This window comes from Hoplias malabaricus, chromosome 5, assembly GCF_029633855.1.
Source record: "Hoplias malabaricus isolate fHopMal1 chromosome 5, fHopMal1.hap1, whole genome shotgun sequence".
NCBI lineage: Eukaryota > Metazoa > Chordata > Actinopteri > Characiformes > Erythrinidae > Hoplias > Hoplias malabaricus.
The window spans coordinates 56,053,369-56,068,286 of record NC_089804.1 but is presented as its reverse complement, the minus strand read 5'-3'; the positions used below and the strand labels follow the sequence as shown (position 1 = coordinate 56,068,286).

At 43.9% G+C, this 14,918-nt stretch overlaps 2 protein-coding genes across 5 annotated transcripts in view; both read right to left on the bottom strand.

Moving 5' to 3' along the window:
* Positions 1 to 2,003, bottom strand: part of plcg1 (phospholipase C, gamma 1) — a 62,272-nt gene extending 60,269 nt beyond the window's left edge. Inside the window, exon 1 of one of the 4 annotated variants that reach the window (XM_066670128.1) lies at positions 1,603 to 2,003. The gene's annotated coding sequence lies outside the window, so the exon portion shown is untranslated. The other 3 variants (XM_066670129.1, XM_066670130.1, XM_066670131.1) reach the window with 3 other exon arrangements.
* A 7,855-nt stretch (positions 2,004 to 9,858) lies between these two features.
* top1b (DNA topoisomerase Ib) overlaps positions 9,859 to 14,918 on the bottom strand; it is a 30,737-nt gene continuing 25,677 nt past the window's right edge. Inside the window, exons 20-21 of the mRNA XM_066670132.1 lie at positions 14,332 to 14,481; positions 9,859 to 11,286 (exon numbers count right to left, since the gene is read on the bottom strand). Of these exons, the coding sequence (XP_066526229.1) occupies positions 11,184 to 11,286; positions 14,332 to 14,481 (253 nt within the window). The 3' untranslated portion in view covers positions 9,859 to 11,183. The remainder of the gene's footprint in view (positions 11,287 to 14,331; positions 14,482 to 14,918) is intronic.

The window sequence follows — 14,918 nt, the reverse complement described above, 5'->3', positions numbered from 1 at the left end:
CTCGTTTAATCGTTTTCTTTAAACACGTTTAATGCAGTTGATCTGCTTTAGTGCACAACTCACATTTGACCATAATCTGTTAATCACAGAATGAAGTACTGATAATCTGCTTATTATTAAACTACATCTGCTTCCGTGTACTGGTCTGCAGTGATGCATTAGCTGCGTTCTGCTGAAGGCTAAGCGTTTAACTGTAATCTGCAACAGAATATTCACAGGCAGTGCATAGAATGAACATTTACAACAATTTACAACAGAATAACTATAAACTAAATCAACTATATCTAGCCAAAGAACATCTATCCAATGTTGTACAGGGATTAAATCCATCTAATAACTTCTTAAAGGTTGTTTAGGATTAAACTAAACTACTAGAATAACTACATGATCTTGTATAGAATCAAATGGATTTAATCATGACCTGGAACATAACTACACTTAACTATAATAAAAGATAAAATAAAAGTCTTTTGATCATATGCCAAATAAACAATTTAACTCTAATATAAAAATGTAAACTACAGTTAACCCCTAATCTGCTAAAGAGTAAACTACATCAGATTTAATGTATATCTGTTAGACAAAGCGTTTAAAAAAATAATAATTAAAATTAAAAAAATAAAAATAAAGTACATTTCCAAAAAATAATCTGCTAAAACACACACTCCTTCAGCAAAAATACATCATACATTGACTTATTAAACCTACAGTAGTCTGCTATTCTTCAAATAACATTCACACAAATTAACTTTATTTAACACTCCATTGAAACACTGTAAATTACATTTAAACAACCTCCTACAGCTAAAAAAAACATTTAAAAATGTTCTGTTGTGAATTATATTTAACCATAGTCTACTTTACTATAAAAATACAATGTAAACTACACAATAAACTACAACCTGTTCCAAAATACCCCTCAAATCTTGTGCAGGATAAACTCCTTTTAACCCCAGGCTGGTTGTGTGTGGTCTGCATTAACACCTTTTCCCTGAAGATTAAACATTTAGCAACAGTCTGGGGCCAGAGCGGCTCCATCTAATCCTAATTAATCTATTACATTCCGGGATAACGCCGTTTTAAACCCTAATCTCCAGCAGGTCTGGATAAGGTTAACGCGTGTGGGAGCTGAGAACAGATTCGGATCAGAATTGCTGATCGGTTAAGGATAGGTAGCGTGTGCTAAGCTAACAGCTAGTTTCTATGATTTCATCCCGAGTGGATGAGGCAGGCTCGGGCTAACCCTGCTGCAACTTTCCCCTTTTCTCAACAAACGACCTCCGACATAAACACGGCTTCGCACTTCAGAGAACTCAGAAATGGAGGTTGAAGGGAGAAGTCGTGGTTTATTAAAGTGTAGCTGGAGAGGAGAGTTTGATAGGCGTTAAACGTATCACTAGTTGTTTATTTTCAAACGGGTGGAAAAATATAGGAGAGGTAGAGCGAGGTAGAGACAGAATGGCTGGGGCTTTCTCTCTCTCTCTCTCTCCCCCTGTATGAAGCGTTCAGAGACCGTTACTGAAATGAACCGTTACGAAAACCAAAGCAGCGCTCTTGCGACGTGTTTTGTTATCTTTTAAAATCCAAACAATCCCTTCTTACCGTCTACAAAAGGAACGGGGCACGAAGACGACGGGCAGCGGTGAGAGGCACGAAGGTGGACCGCAATCTCAGCCCCGCACATCTCGGTGAGAAAGGGACGGAAGGAGCGGAGGAGCTGCGGAGGACGCGGCCGGCTTCGGTTGCTCCCGCGGCGGGCAAGAAAAAGGCGCCTCGTCCGCCACCCCCGGCTGCGGAGGTCCGGTGCGCTCAGCGGGCCGTGGAGCTCGCGGTGTCCGGCTTAACGCTCTCTCACTCGGCTGCTGGTAGACAGGCGGCCGTGGCCCTTCCCCCATCCGAGCCGCTTCTGCACGACAAAAAGCACAGAGACGGGAGTACGGCCTCTTAAAGACACAGTACGACGACACTACCTGGCTTCCAGCTTGGGTGGCCAAAAGTGTGTAGACAGCCAAGTTCCTTATAATCGAGCTCAACTTGTTTGTTTGGTTAGAAGAGCTTTAGATAGAGCCCCTCAACCTAGCGTCGTGGAGCTGTTTTTTAAATCGTAATGCCTTTAGGACGGGTTTGGTTTAGTGGGGCCTTTGTGATTAAAGGAACACTACATAATAATTCTGCCATAAAATTACAGCTTCAAAATCACAGTAATGCGCCACCGACTAGTAACAGGGAGAACAGAGCCTCTGTTGTTGCTACTCTGGGCTCAGCACTGCAGAAACTGCACTATGTAACATTTCATTCCTCCCTCCCCAACAACAAAGATTCAAGTGCAGTGCAGATAAAATGACGTACATTAAGGGCAACCGCAGGAGTGAATAAAACAAACATTACTTAGTGTTGCCTTAAATAATAGTCAGGTGGTGCAGCAGGTAGTGTCTCTGTCACAGCTCCAGGGACCTGGAGGTTGTGGGTTCGAGTCTCGCACCAGGTGACTGTCTGTGAGGAGTGTGGTGTGTTCTCCCTGTGTCTGCGTGGGTTTCCTCCGGGTGACTGTCTGTGAGGAGTGTGGTGTGTTCTCCCTGTGTCTGCGTGGGTTTCCTCTGGGTGACTGTCTGTGAGGAGTGTGGTGTGTTCTCCCTGTGTCTGCGTGGGTTTCCTCCGGGTGACTGTCTGTGAGGAGTGTGGTGTGTTCTCTCTGTGTCTGCGTGGGTTTACTCCGGGTGACTGTCTGTGAGGAGTGTGGTGTGTTCTCCCTGTGTCTGCGTGGGTTTCCTCCGGGTGACTGTCTGTGAGGAGTGTGGTGTGTTCTCTCTGTGTCTGCGTGGGTTTCCTCCGTGTGACTGTCTGTGAGGAGTGTGGTGTGTTCTCCCTGTGTCTGCGTGGGTTTCCTCAGGGTGACTGTCTGTGAGGAGTGTGGTGTGTTCTCCCAGTGTCCGCGTAGGTTTCCTCCCACGGTCCAAAAACACGTTGGTAGGTGGATTGGCGACTCAAAAGTGTCCGTAGGTGTGAGTTTGTGAGTTGCCCTGTGAAGCACTGGCGCCCCCTCCAGGGTCTGTTCCCACCTTGTGCCTAATGATTCCGTGTAGGCTCGGGACCCACCGCAACCATGAATACTGTCTCCAAATCCCAAGAGATACCTTGCCATGTTCGCTTTTGGACAGCAGGACCAGGTAAGCCATTCACAATTGGTGAAGAACATGTTTACCACTTTCCTAAAGAGACGACCAAGGTCTACAACATACAAGGTGTGTGTGTGTGTGTGTGTGTGTGTGTGATAGGATTTATCAGTTGTACATAGTCTAAAAAGCACCACTAATCCAAAGCACCCTGTCTAATTGTCACAGCAGTGGTCTATTCCAAAGCCCTCTCAGAAACGTGGAAGGAAGGTTGTACCTCATCAAAGGAAAATAATGAGTATCTATGAGTGCCCTTCATTTCAGAAGACACCTTTGTTTATCCTGTGTCTGCTACATTTGGCCATTTAGACTACGCAGAGACTATGCTATGTAAATGAAAAGGTAACAGCACTATAAACATTAGTAAAGGCTCAGTGTTTTTAAAGTACATTTTACCTAGAAATAAGTGCAAGAAAAATCCCCTAAGGCCTTAAAAGTGGCTTAGATGTGGCTCTACACCTTCGCCTACATTAAGTTCAATCAGAACCAGTGCTCAGCTCATGCTACCACAGATCCTGACCCCTGGTATTAGATATGTGCCCCAAAAATATCTGTAACATGCAGACAAACAATGTCTCACTGCCTTACTATCTTATCGCTCCCTGACTTTCTGCTTCAAGTGGCATTCCATAATACTAAGTATCAGACCCTGATTCTATCTTGAACCCCTGTACACCAGAGATTTCAAAGCAACATAGACATTTCATGTGCTTGTTTTTATTCAGAAGCACCTTTTTTTTAAGGTGGAGCGGTGTATCTGAGTAAGAAGCTGACTGTATCTTGTTGGTGTCTGAAGTGTAACTTGTCTGTAAGGTTTTATTCACATGAATCACCACTGAATCGATGTATCTCAAGCTGTTCAGTTTTGTAGCACTTTCAGTCTGTGTTTATTTTCATGCCACAAAGACCCTTTGTTTTTTCCCCACTTACTGAGTCAGGGCTGCATACAAACAATGGAGCTTTTTCCAGCACAAACAGACCAGCTGCTCAACCACGAAGTTGAGTTTAAGTTTCATACTTTCGGATGAAGGTTTTTAGGCCCAGTGTGGTATAAAAGTATAAAAGTACCCAGAACCTGAGCCTTTAACTATTGTCACAGGTTGTAAAAAAGGACATTCAGAGCATTTACAGTTCGACTCGATACAGACGGAGGTTACTGTGGTGTTAGGAGTCTTGTCCTGGGACTTTTATTGGTCGGTAGCACTTTAAATAACGGCCCACTGCTGACTGGGAAAGTACAGAGTATGCACCTGTTAATGAAGCTGTAAGATTAAACACGTACTGAGTGAGTAAAGGGCACGTTACTAGAAATATGTCGTCATCACTGGTATCTTACAATTCATTTAATCATTTCACCATTAGTCACAGATAACTCCATGACACTCTGCTGGAGCCTGTAATGAAAGACTGACCACGTCCTTCTCCGTAGGCGCCCTGTAAATGATGTTAAAGGCTCTATAACTACATTCAGAAACACAGTCAATTCAAAACAGCAGCTGCTTTCTTTATTTATGAAAAGGACAGTGATAATCACTCGTATAAACACACACTTTTAGATCAGTGTTGTAATCTATCACTTAGAAGTTCAATGGATTCGGGGCATAGCTGCGTGCCTCAGTTGTAAAGTCTTTGTAAGATACCAGTAACGACCACGTATTTCTACCCTATCACACCCTTTATTTACTCAGTACTCAGTATTTTATCTTACGAACTTTACAGGTACTTACTCTGTACTTACGCAGTGATCAGAGGGCTGTAATTTAAAGTGTTACCTACTGGTCCGCTGTGAAGAGACTACGCTGCACCACCCACTTGGCAGCTTGAGTACAAGGGAGCTCTTGGAGACCTAAGTGAGATTTATTGCGGTCAGTGAAACAGCGAAAACGTCCAGCGTCTCTCACCAGAGGAAACGATGTGTGTATCACTCTGTTCTTTTCTTTCTGAATCAGAAATAAGAGTTAAACGATAGACTCTGCCACAGCAGTGAGTTGTACTTTGTGTATTTCAGACCCTGAGGTGGATAAGGACTGATGATGAGTTTTCTTTATCACCACAAAGTAGTAAATAATATTTATGAACGTTTTTATATTGGAAATATAGATCCTGTTACATCTGTAAATGTGTTTTGTATAAAATGCCACTCCAAGGTTGAAGAATCCAGTTGCTTTGTGGTCCCTAAATGAACTACTTTCTTAGGGTGACCGTGTTTTGGTATTACAGCAGATGAACACCTGCACCGTGTGGAAGGGAGGGGGTTAATTGGTAAACTATGATATATAATATATCAGTTATTGAAAGTGTGTGATTAGGGAAAGACTTTTCTAAAAAATGAACAGAACAATGTTGGGAACCAGACAGTAATGTGTTAGTTGTACAAAAACTTTTGTTTTGTTTATATATTTGTGTGTGTGTGTGTGTGTGTGTGTGTGACATATAATTGTAATTCTCAATTCAAACACTGTCCCTGTCTTTGGTCATTTTACAGTCTGTACAATCATTCCGAGCTCCATCAGGAAAAAGCACAGCAGAAGCATGTGATGGATTTGTTCTGTTCGTGGGGATAATATCGTATCCAGTAGTTTCACGTTTTAAGGCTGATTTATTCAAATAAAAATGACAACTTTCATTTTTAATACTATGCAATTATACCGTGACATGACAAAAGAGTGGGAGGGAGTTTTTATTTTGAAATAAATGCGATAAAATGTGCTAAAACATTCACGTTTACGTTTACAGCATTTAGCAGACGTTCTTATCCAGAGCGACTCACAAAAAGTGTGTAGTGTTCAGAGTGCGTGTCCTCGCCAGTGCAATAGGTTCTGTATGTGATATAAGTAAATCCAGTCCCAGCCGCGTGTGATGTATTGAGTAACCCCTCGCTCTCTCGAGTTGTGGCTTTGAACTTCTCACCTGTTCTGAATTTCTCACTTGTTTTTTTAGAAAAACAGAAAAGCTTTGCAGATGAAATCATCAGAAAGTCAGTAACAGTCAGAGATGCGTTCAGTGTGTTGGAGTGCGTGGTACGGACAGAGGAGATGACTTTCAGTTTTATAAAAATGTACAGCAGAAAGGACACAAATTCATAACTGAACTCAGCAACTTTCACCACGTTTCTGTTGGAGACGCTAGTAAAACACTGTACTGTTGAGCGTAGCTAGGCTGGACACCGAAGTGTATGGTGTTAGAGCAGTAGTGATGGACACAATGAGAAATGTGTCCACTTCTTGAACACTTCAACCCTCTTGCCCCTTTTTACTCACCCCTCAGCAACGACATCAAAGTGCACACTTCAAGGAAGGCCTTAGGGCTGAATCCAGCACATTTTCGGCAGTTTAGAAATCCCAGCCGGACCCATTTATCAGCTCCCCAAATGAGAACATGTCCAGGGAAAATAGGACACACTGTGACCCTCTGTCTAAGACTGTGCTGCACATATAAAGGCAGCCATGTTTAAAACAGGTTTAAGCACAGAATTTCTGACACATCCAGGCCGCTAAATGACGGCAAGGTTAACCCTCAGAGAAAACGCCTTTATCCGTTAATCAGAGAAATGGGACGTGTCCCTTAAAATACCCTTAAAAGGTCCTCACCTCACAGAGTTCTTTCCTGAAACACACCCTCTGCTCTCTGTTTGCAGCTGAAATTCAGTGCACAGTTTTTGCAGTGTTTCCCGTGAGAATTGAAGACAAACCACAACCACAACTGCACCACAGCTTCGTCGTATGAAGCCAGAGAGATTGGATCAGGGGCAAATGTGTCTTATTCCAACTTAGAAACACCTCAGTGTAGGTTCAGAGAAAACTAGAGGAACACCGTTCCGAGGAACAGTGATGATTATGAGGACGATTACTCAACCAGAGCTCATCCTTTCCGTTCTTTAAGCTGAGAGGGGACCTATTTTAAAACAAAAAAAAATCACTTTTTAAGTACATTAGCATATTAGCACATTATACAGACAGGAATAAGAGCACTGAGTGAAAACGGAGAAGAAAGAGAACAGAGTGAAAACCAGAGCTTCTGCTCCTCGCTCCTCACTGCTGTGCGCTCGGGGTCGGGGTGAACAGCGGGCGGCTCGTTATCATTTAAAGGAACAGGTGCTGAAAGAGGGCTGTGGGGTTTGATCCTTGTGATGTTTTGACCAAAGCAGCTCCCAGACACTTCAACAGGGTCAGACATTGTACGCTGTTGTTGTTTATTGTTGCTATGCTTGTTGTGTTTAAATTATACTCACCGTCTCCATGTGCACGGCCCTGCGGTTTGTGTGGTTCCCGTCAGGCACTTGGCGGGGCATAATGCTCTATAAATGCTGTTGGTGGTTTGGCAGGTTCAGTGAACAGCAGTTGGCAAGAAGCCAATAATAATAGTAATAATAAATCATGTAAAAAGCAAACATACTTATAACTAAGCAATAAACATATGGTGAAATCTACAACAAAATGTTTGCATTATTATTATTATTTATTATTTAGCCGTTTTATCGTCAGTGATTTTCACAGCCTACGTCACTCTGTTTAGCTTTGTGATGTCATGAAATAATATTATCATATCTACAGAGAAACATCTGAGACTACAGCTTTAAGACTGAGATATGTAAATGAGCTGTGTTCTGATTGGCTGCGTTGTCTACTTTACATACATTCAGGTGTTCCAGGTTTTAGCCCTCCCTCAGCTCCACTGACCACTGTGTCTCGTCCGTCTGTTGCTCTGTATTTATTTCTTAACCCCTGACACCCTGACACTGACGTGGTGGTGGTGTGTGTTGTGCCGGTACGAGTGGATCAGACACAGCAGTTGAACCTTTGAGCAAAACGTACAGAAACTGTACCAGTGACGCTGGAGTTGGGGGCATTGTTGCTTGTTTTGTATTTACCTCACACCCAGCACGAATGTTTTGTGTGTACGAACACGCAGCTCTTTCCTGCCAGCTGTAACACCCTGGGGCCATTGCGATGAGGATTTGATGGCATTCACACAGGTGAACCATCAATGAGGTAGACACAAGGTACTCACGGACCGAGCTCCTTCGCTCCAGAGATCTCAGTTCTGCGGCGTAGTCCAAAGCTATGGGGATTTATACCCCTCTACCTCATGCTTGACCTATTCCTGCTCCATACGTAAACAATATTGACTTTTGCTGCTTCAGGTGTGGATTCTGAAGAGCTCTAACTGCATGAGAGTTAAACACAGAACAAAGTGCTACAAAACTAAAACAAATCGAATTATAAACGAGTTTCTGTGGGAATTCAAACCACAGCTGTTCTCTTTGTTTGTTTAAGTTCAGAAGCGCTGTTTGTCTTTAAAGTGGAACAGTATGTTTGGGGGTGGGGGTGGGGGACATGTTTGTAAGCAGCTGAAGCTAAGTTTTTATTCACGGTTTGAATTACCATGAAAACTCATTTGTAACTCGAGCTGTTTAGATTTGTAGCACTGTTTACTTTCATGCAGTTAGCGCTCTCCTGAATTTAGAGTCTGTTGAATCTACAGCAAAATTAAGTCAATATTACACCGCTATGGAGCGGGAATAGAGCAATATCTTCATCTCGGTTCATGCTTTTCAACATTGGTAGCAGAGACAGAGATAGCCTAGCATACCAGACCAAGACACTGCTTTTTAACGATTTACTGACACTGGGTTTTTGTAAAACATATCAGACCTGTTTCAGCGTACAGACTGGAGAGCAGCAAATAGAGAATCTTTTCATTAAAATTAAAATGTGTAAACATGCCACTATTGGCCAGAGTGTATTGGGTGAATATTAAATTGCTGAGGACCATCAGGAGATGGAAACCTCAGTGTTATATTTATCTCACGCCCCACAGGCTGAAAACCCCCTGCTCTATAGAGTCATCTGTGAAACATGGTGGAAGTAATTCTGTGGTTTATTGTGACATTCTGAAGACAGAAGAGCTGTAGCAGGTCCAGAAGAGTAACATGTGGCACAGTGGGGTTCTGGGTTCAGTTCTTGCCTCAGGTCATTGTGAGGAGTGTGGTGTGTTCTCTCTGTGTCTGCGTGGGTTTCCTCCGGGTGACTTTCTGTGAGAAGTGTGGTGTGTTCTCTCTGTGTCTGCGTGGGTTTCCTCCGGGTGACTGTCTGTGAGGAGTGTGGTGTGTTCTCCCTGTGTCTGCATGGGTTTCCTCCTGGTGACTGTCTGTGAGGAGTGTGGTGTGTTCTCCCTGTGTCTGCATGGGTTTCCTCCTGGTGACTGTCTGTGAGGAGTGTGGTGTGTTCTCTCTGTGTCTGCGTGGGTTTCCTCCGGGTGACTGTCTGTGAGGAGTGTGGTATGTTCTCCGTGTCTGCGTGGGTTTCCTCCGGGTGACTATCTGTGAGGAGTGTTCTCCCTGTGTCTGTGTGGGTTTCCTTCGGGTGACTGTGAGGAGTATGGTGTGTTCTCCCTGTGTCTGTGTGGGTTTCCTCCCACAGTCCAAACACACATTAGTACGCAGAGTGACTGTGTGACACTGTTCACAGGAGTGTGAGTGTGTGAAACTGTGTGTGAGAGAGACCGTGACTGGGTGATGGCCCTAATCACTTCCAAAAGATAAATGTATGAATGATAGAAATGTAAATTTCCCTTTTAATAGAATTAAACTGAAAATTTAAATTACGCTCTTCACGTCAGTGTGGTATCAACCTTTTAATATAGGAACCGGACACTAGCTGTGTCTTTTAGAGCTCAGTGGGTACATTTATCAGTGACAGAATAAGACATTACTGAAAAGCGTTCCTTCTCAAGAAAAACCTCAACACCAGGGAGAATATTGCAATACAAATTTTATGATTTCAATTTTATAAACAGAAAATATAAACAAAAGCATGAGGAGAATGCTGAGTGATGAGCAGGGGCAGAGTAAGACAAGTGGCATAATTCGATATCATTAAAATGAAGCCATAGTGATATAAAATAAAAACACGAGTGTATTCTAAGGCTAAAAGCTGACGAAATGGTAAAAAGGCCAAAAATTAGCATCCTAAAGTAGCACATTTTCTAAAATCTATAAATAAGTGTAGACTCTTATAGAGGAGTTCACATTATAAAGTTAATTTCATCAAAGACATTTTGCTCCTGTTTCTTTACAGCGTTACAAAGAGGTTCGGACCCTAATTTTACGAGTTTCTACGTCGTCGTCTTCTCTCATTTGGCAAAAACCACACCCCACGTACTGAAATCACGAGAAGAAAGTGGGTCCTCCACGTCCAAAGAGGGACAGTGCATCGTATCCAGACACAATTCAAGTACAAAGTAAAAATGGAAGTGTCGTACTGTACTCTAGAAAAGACAGAACATAATACATGAGGACAATACAAAAAGTCATAAACATCTACACACGATGAACAATTCTCTACAACGTCAGTGATCTGTACTTCTCTTCTGAACGATGGAGGATGTCTTCCCACATAGACTCGAAAATGAAATGTACATCCCTGATAGAAACCGCAAAATAAAAAACAAAAGGAGAGTCAACACGAAGAGTATGTAGCATATTCACATTCGGTTGCATTTCCGCGTCTCCTGTCGTACTGCCTGGAGCTGAAACTCACACACTGAGAAATCTCACACACTTCTTCCACAAATGGCTTTCCGTAGCTCAGGTGTGTGGGCGCAGACCTTAAAGGAATCTTTGATTTATTGTTTTCTCTATTAAAATATAGAATTCAGCAATAAATCCGATGGCTACAACCTCACTAAGACACTAAACCCAAAGCAATGCTGTGTGGAGTGGGTGGCGTACTGCAGGGTTCAATGCTGGGGACTGGTCTGATTTCTTGAAGCTGCTGCTGGACTGTTTTTAGTTGCTGTGGGAAGCTTGTCGTTCGCTGGGGAATGTCTCGTTTCTTTCCTCAGACTTACACCTTTGCACCCTCCTCCCTCTTCCTTACCCTCTACCCCTCCCCACCCCCACCCGCACCCCAAGTCATATGGCGCACATGGTTAATTCATTAAAAGCTAAATCTTAACGTTGATTCATTTAGCAAAGGAAAAACACAAAGGCTGACAGAACAGACAGCTCTAAAACTCAAAGTCTTGGTCTGCCATGTCGATGGCCCAGGCGAACTTCTCCCGTTGGGTTTTGTTGTAGATTTTTTCCACAGGTATTCCCCATTTTTTACACCTGTAGAGAGAGAAAGAGTTATTGCTGGATGCTAGCCTACTGTTATCATACTTTTGAACATGCATATTTTCTTGTTTTTGTACAACGCAGAGCTACTGATGTCTCTCATCGTCGCTGCCCATTCCGTGATGAAAGGACCTATCGAAATGCTCCAAAATGACTCTGAATTAAATACTTTTACATTGACTTCCATTAAAAATTAACAAAGGTTTTCTCTGTCGCCCGCAAAGTTACTTTTTTGGAGATGACAGTGACATTACACAGGTGTTCGATCACATACACGGCCTTTATCATGCTCATAGAAAAACACTGACCAATAAAAATGGGACCACACATGAGCCTAAGGTCCACGCCCAATGCCAAGTGTCGACTGGAGGACTCCGAAGCCCCCCCCTCGGCAGAGAAAACTGTTGTTCTAGCAGTGGGTGAGAGTTTGTGTGAACGTCTAGCTATAAAGTGTATATTGTTGCTGGCCGAACAGAACCGTGTATCTCGTATCTGAAACCGTACAAAAACAGACACTTACACAAAGACAAACACACTCACACACACTCGCTAGTGTGGGGAAAGTTCAGAGGGAAATTCTCCCATGCCTTTCCAAAACAAAGGGCCCTCCCAGTAAGAGGCTGAGCTGCTCTGGGGGCAGTTCCTGCTGCCATTGTGTGTGTAATAGTGAGGATTTTCTCCCAAAATAGACAGAGGTGGACGGGCCGCGGTGTAAAAACACTGTCCTGTACACAATCCTACGTCGAGGTATGAACAAGGCCATGTCAAATTCACCCTCCTCCACAGGGAACGGACTTCAGTGTTTCCTCCTGTAGGGATTTAACATCGTGGGAACGATAAATGAAATATAAAACGTGCCATAACACCGTGTATCCTAAAGCACAGAGCGGCGTTCTCCCTCGAAAAAGTGTTGGCTTATGTTCGCCCCTAATTTTATTAGAGGCGTTTGACCGAGCGCACCCAAACTTATGCACAGGCAAGCGGCCCGCGCTGAGACACAGTTCCTGGCTTTTCCTCCTTCGTGTTTCCCTCCAGAGGCGAAAGCTGGCGGGACGGAGTACTCTCTGGCACAAAAAACAACCCCCATTGTTCCTGCACTCTCCCCCTGACTGAGCCCCACCCTCCTCTTTCCTTGCAGCTGCTAAACACCACGTTACGCCGATTTCCCACAGATGAGCAGGACTTTCCCTCTCAGGAGCTCGTCCGCCGCGGCCCATCCAGAGGATCCTCGTACAGTGCACATTTGTTGATGTTGTGGAGAGGAAAAGGGAGATATGTACGATACAGGAAAACACTCACTGACACTGCTGTAAACAGCATCTTATCTACTACCTTAAATACACTCTACACTGTACAGGCACTAGTTTATCTGTCTGTTCACGGGTACACGGCAGTAAGGAGTTAAATACTGGTTGAGGCCATTGACATCTAGGTCTGTCCCAATAAATACATTATCGATTTATCGTACAATATACGGACATTTCCTCAATCGTTTTTGTTGACCTCAGTATCGCGCGCGTGTTTAGAAAATGTCACGGATGTTTAAGCCGCTCGCTCTGCCCTGTTCCCTGGTTTTCTCTGGACTTTATGTCGCTTTGCTTCAAAACTGTCGTTTTATTTTCATCTGTGGTTCATCCAGTATATTTCAGCATGTTATAAAATTAAAATTCCAATGTCTCAATATTTTTAATAGCTACGTTTTTGCTTAAATTCATTGCTCTACAGAGGGATATAATCACATTATTATGCAGTTGTCTTATGTTATCTTTATATCAGTAGCATTACTGCAGTTATTTCTAAGAAATCACTCATCAGTGGTAATTCCATTAGAATGAATGGGAATTCCGTGGCACGGTGGCGCAGCTGGTTAGTGTCGCAGTCACACAGCTCCAGGGTCCTGGAGGTTGTGGGTTCGATTCCCGCTCCGGGTGACTGTCTGTGAGGAGTGTGGTGTGTTCTCCCTGTGTCTGCGTGGGTTTCCTCCAGGTGACTGTCTGTGAGGAGTGTGGTGTGTTCTCCCTGTGTCTGCGTGGGTTTCCTCCGGGTGACTGTCTGTGAGGAGTGTGGTGTGTTCTCCCTGTGTCTGCGTGGGTTTCCTCCGGGTGACTGTCTGTGAGGGGTGTGGTGTGTTCTCCCTGTGTCTGCGTGGGTTTCCTCCGGGTGACTGTCTGTGAGGAGTGTGGTGTGTTCTCTCTGTGTCGTCTGTGAGGAGTGTGGTGTGTTCTCTCTGTGTCTGTGTGGGTTTCCTCCGGGTGATTGTCTGTGAGGAGTGTGGTGTGTTCTCTCTGTGTCTGTGTGGGTTTCCTCCGGGTGATTGTCTGTGAGGAGTGTGGTGTGTTCTCTCTGTGTCGTCTGTGAGGAGTGTGGTGTGTTCTCTCTGTGTCTGTGTGGGTTTCCTCCGGGTGATTGTCTGTGAGGAGTGTGGTGTGTTCTCTCTGTGTCTGTGTGGGTTTCCTCCGGGTGATTGTCTGTGAGGAGTGTGGTGTGTTCTCTCTGTGTCGTCTGTGAGGAGTGTGGTGTGTTCTCTCTGTGTCTGTGTAGGTTTCCTCCGGGTGACTGTCTGTGAGGAGTGTGGTGTGTTCTCTCTGTGTCTGTGTGGGTTTCCTCCGGGTGATTGTCTGTGAGGAGTGTGGTGTGTTCTCTCTGTGTCTGCGTGGGTTTCCTCTGGGTGACTGTCTGTGACCACAGCTTTCCTGAGGGTCAGGGCTGATGTTGGGGATTATTTCTGGATCACAAACTCCAATCCAACTAATCCTAAGGTACTAAATGGAGCTCCATCACTCCAGAGCACCGCAGAGAAAATATTTCCACTCTGTTAGGGGTCTTTCTAGCCTTCCAGACCACCCCTGGCATTGAGCGTGGTGACCTTAGGAGCACCCTGAGCACCACATTTCATTTCATGGACCTTCAAATAGCTGAATTCTCTAATTAAAATGTGTGTCCACATACAGCACTCAATGCCATACTCAATACTCTAGATTTCCATGAATAAAACCCTTCTCTTTCAAAACTCCTGCCCAATAAAGCTGTGTCCCCTACCAGGCGACGGAGATGCGAGGGTCCAGGTAGTTGAGCTTGGATGTGCCCAGAGCGATCTGTTTGTTCTCTTCTCTGTCAGTGGCCTGGACCTCCAGCTTCATCAGCTGCTCTGAGAGCCTCGCCACCGCCTTCTTTTTAGCCTCCACAGCCCTGAGAACAAGCACAGAATTTTACAAAGCCAGCAAACACCAGCAGTGACTCTACTAATATAGAGATATCTTAAAAATGTAAGCACTGTTATGTAAAAGATTAACTGTAAACAGGCCCAGGCGATAAAACCACTGTAATATATATTGCGGTTAGTGTTGTCACGATACCATAATTAAGACCTTCGATACGATACCTGTCTAAATATCTCGATACCGATACTGCAGCGATATCATCGCAAAAACCTATAACATCAGGAAAAGTAATATACTTTCTCTACAAGCTGAGAATTCAATTGTTAAATGTGACGCCACACATCACACGTCTCATGTCGTACATTCATAAGACGTCTTTACTGTTTGAATAAAGCTGAATGCCTCGTTCAATTCAGTGATCTCAGTTCAGAAAAAGGAATAAACTCAACATAAATGGAAGCAAAT